This window comes from Morone saxatilis, unplaced genomic scaffold (assembly GCF_004916995.1).
Source record: "Morone saxatilis isolate NCDOM2014 unplaced genomic scaffold, NCSU_SB_2.0 Contig11, whole genome shotgun sequence".
Classification (NCBI taxonomy): domain Eukaryota; kingdom Metazoa; phylum Chordata; class Actinopteri; family Moronidae; genus Morone; species Morone saxatilis.
The window spans coordinates 7223435-7225527 of NW_023339663.1; the positions used below are offsets into that span (position 1 = coordinate 7223435).

The 2093-nt window shown below is 41.4% G+C and overlaps 1 protein-coding gene across 1 annotated transcript in view; it reads right to left on the reverse strand.

Moving 5' to 3' along the window:
• Window positions 1-2093, reverse strand: part of uacab (uveal autoantigen with coiled-coil domains and ankyrin repeats b) — a gene marked incomplete at its 3' end in the record, with an annotated part of 40345 nt that overhangs the window by 9324 nt on the left and 28928 nt on the right. Inside the window, 1 exon segment of the mRNA XM_035652175.1 lies at window positions 1421-1485. Coding sequence (XP_035508068.1) covers window positions 1421-1485 — 65 coding nt within the window.

The following is a 2093-nucleotide window of genomic DNA, read 5'->3' on the forward strand; positions in this document are numbered from 1 at the left end:
GAGTGAATCATGCAAAGCTACTCAAGTCAAGTATCTGACTAATAATACAGAGCTGGAAACGAGCATAAGAGGTCCCCTTTAAGATGATTTTCACATTGAAGAGCATGATGGCACACATTCTTCACAGCACGGAAAAGGCTAAAAGGCACTAATTATATGTTTTGCAATCCAAGTGAAAAATGAAACTACTGGATACGGTGCTGCTACTTATACCCATTAGTGGTTGAATTTCTGCATTATAGCCTATGTAGCCAACTTAATAAGTCAAATATGAACCATGGGGAGCAGAGGGATTATTTTACAAGGATGCAAAAGTCTGACAATTATTTCAAGGGAGAAAAGATGGTTATTGGACTGGTTGTTTTACCTCAAATCTACCCTTCGATGAGAGTAATTCTTTTAAATAATGGGTTCATTATGTTTTAATATTGCAGCTGAGGGAGAAAAGGTATCAAGATCATTTATTTCCACTGGTTGGTAGCGGAACAAGAGAGGCAACAGCAGGCAGGTCATTTTAGGCAAAGTGGAGCTGTGCTGATATGCTTTTGACATCTCTACACAGTCAGTCAGCTGGTTGGACCCCAGTGACGGTACCACTGTGGTGATGAGGGCCTGCTATGAAGCCTTGAGGACTCGATGCTAACAGGGGCCTGATGTTGCTGGGTAAGCTTGCCAGCGAGCTCTGGCCGCCCACTATAAAAACCCAACTCTCTCTAGCAACAAGGGCCAAAAATTAGCAGCATGCTCAAATGACAAAGCTAAGAGAGGGGGGCAGAGGGGCAACGGGAGCTGACGGTAGTGCACGCTGGGGGGGATATCCTATACCTTGAAGGTTTGGGCTGACGAAGGGAGATAAAGGAGGTGGTGGGGGTGGTGGGTGTTGGCGTCCAGCTGCTATGTCTGGTGTGATGACGGCACCAAGAATGGACAGCAGGTTTGCAGGAGGGTAGGCTTGTCAACACCACTGACAACCCCCTGCCAACAGCCTCGACCTCCGTTAGATCACCGCCAAGCGCGAGATGTGGGCAGGGGAAGGGCTATGACACTATGAGAGCACAATATTGCAGAGATAGCCCCCTCATTGTAAACACATAAATCCTCCAGTGGGTCATGGTGACTCAACAGGGCCTACTGTTGACCGATACGGAGTGGGCTCAGCTGCCAATGCGGTTTGGCAATAATTATTTAAAGGAGCTGAGAGGCAAACTGTTCTGACTGGCCAGTGACTGTAAAGTTGCTCTGTGCAACACACAACAATAGAGAGTGTAGATACACACAACAACACCAACATGAGCAACAGAAAAAAACTACAACTTAATAAAACAAACAAACAAACACACACAAAAAAAACACTTTCTCACAGGAGTAAATGTCAGTCAGGTACAAATAGTGTTATAGGAACACAGCAACTAAACTTTACCTGCAAGAGCTTCTGCACACACAGAGAATGTCCATTTCTTGAGGAGAGGTGAAGAGCGTTTTTACCTGAAAGTGATAAATGTAGCAATGAAATCAACTACATTCACAATCAAGGGTTTTTGCATGCGTGTAATTTTAGAGCTAAATGCCTCCATGTGCAATTATCAGTATAAAATATGCATGACTTCAGTGTGACAGTTGCCAGGAAACAATATTATTCTGTGTCAAGCAGCCAGTATTAAGTCAGTGCTGATGATGACTGATTGGGATCAATCAGTGCATCACTTTGAGCTTTTATTAGCAGGTAAAGCAGAAGCTTTGTGAAGAGAGAACATTAGTTTTAATTATTTAAGTCACAGCTTGACATAAATTATGTTTTATCTGAATTTCAACCTGTATAGTAAGTGATTTCATCAGTTACAATGGATTACCAAGGAAAAATTATTAAATACTACTATACATTATATGATACAGATGTGTGAAGGCATTTATTCTCTCAATTTTAAAGGACAAATTCCCCTTACACGTGTGATTTCATCAAGTTACAATGGATTACCAAGAAAAATTATTAAATACTACTATACATTATATGATACAGATGTGTGAAGCATTTATTCTCTCAATTTTAAAGGACAAAATTCCAACCTTACAAATCAGTTGTGATTTATTTCTCA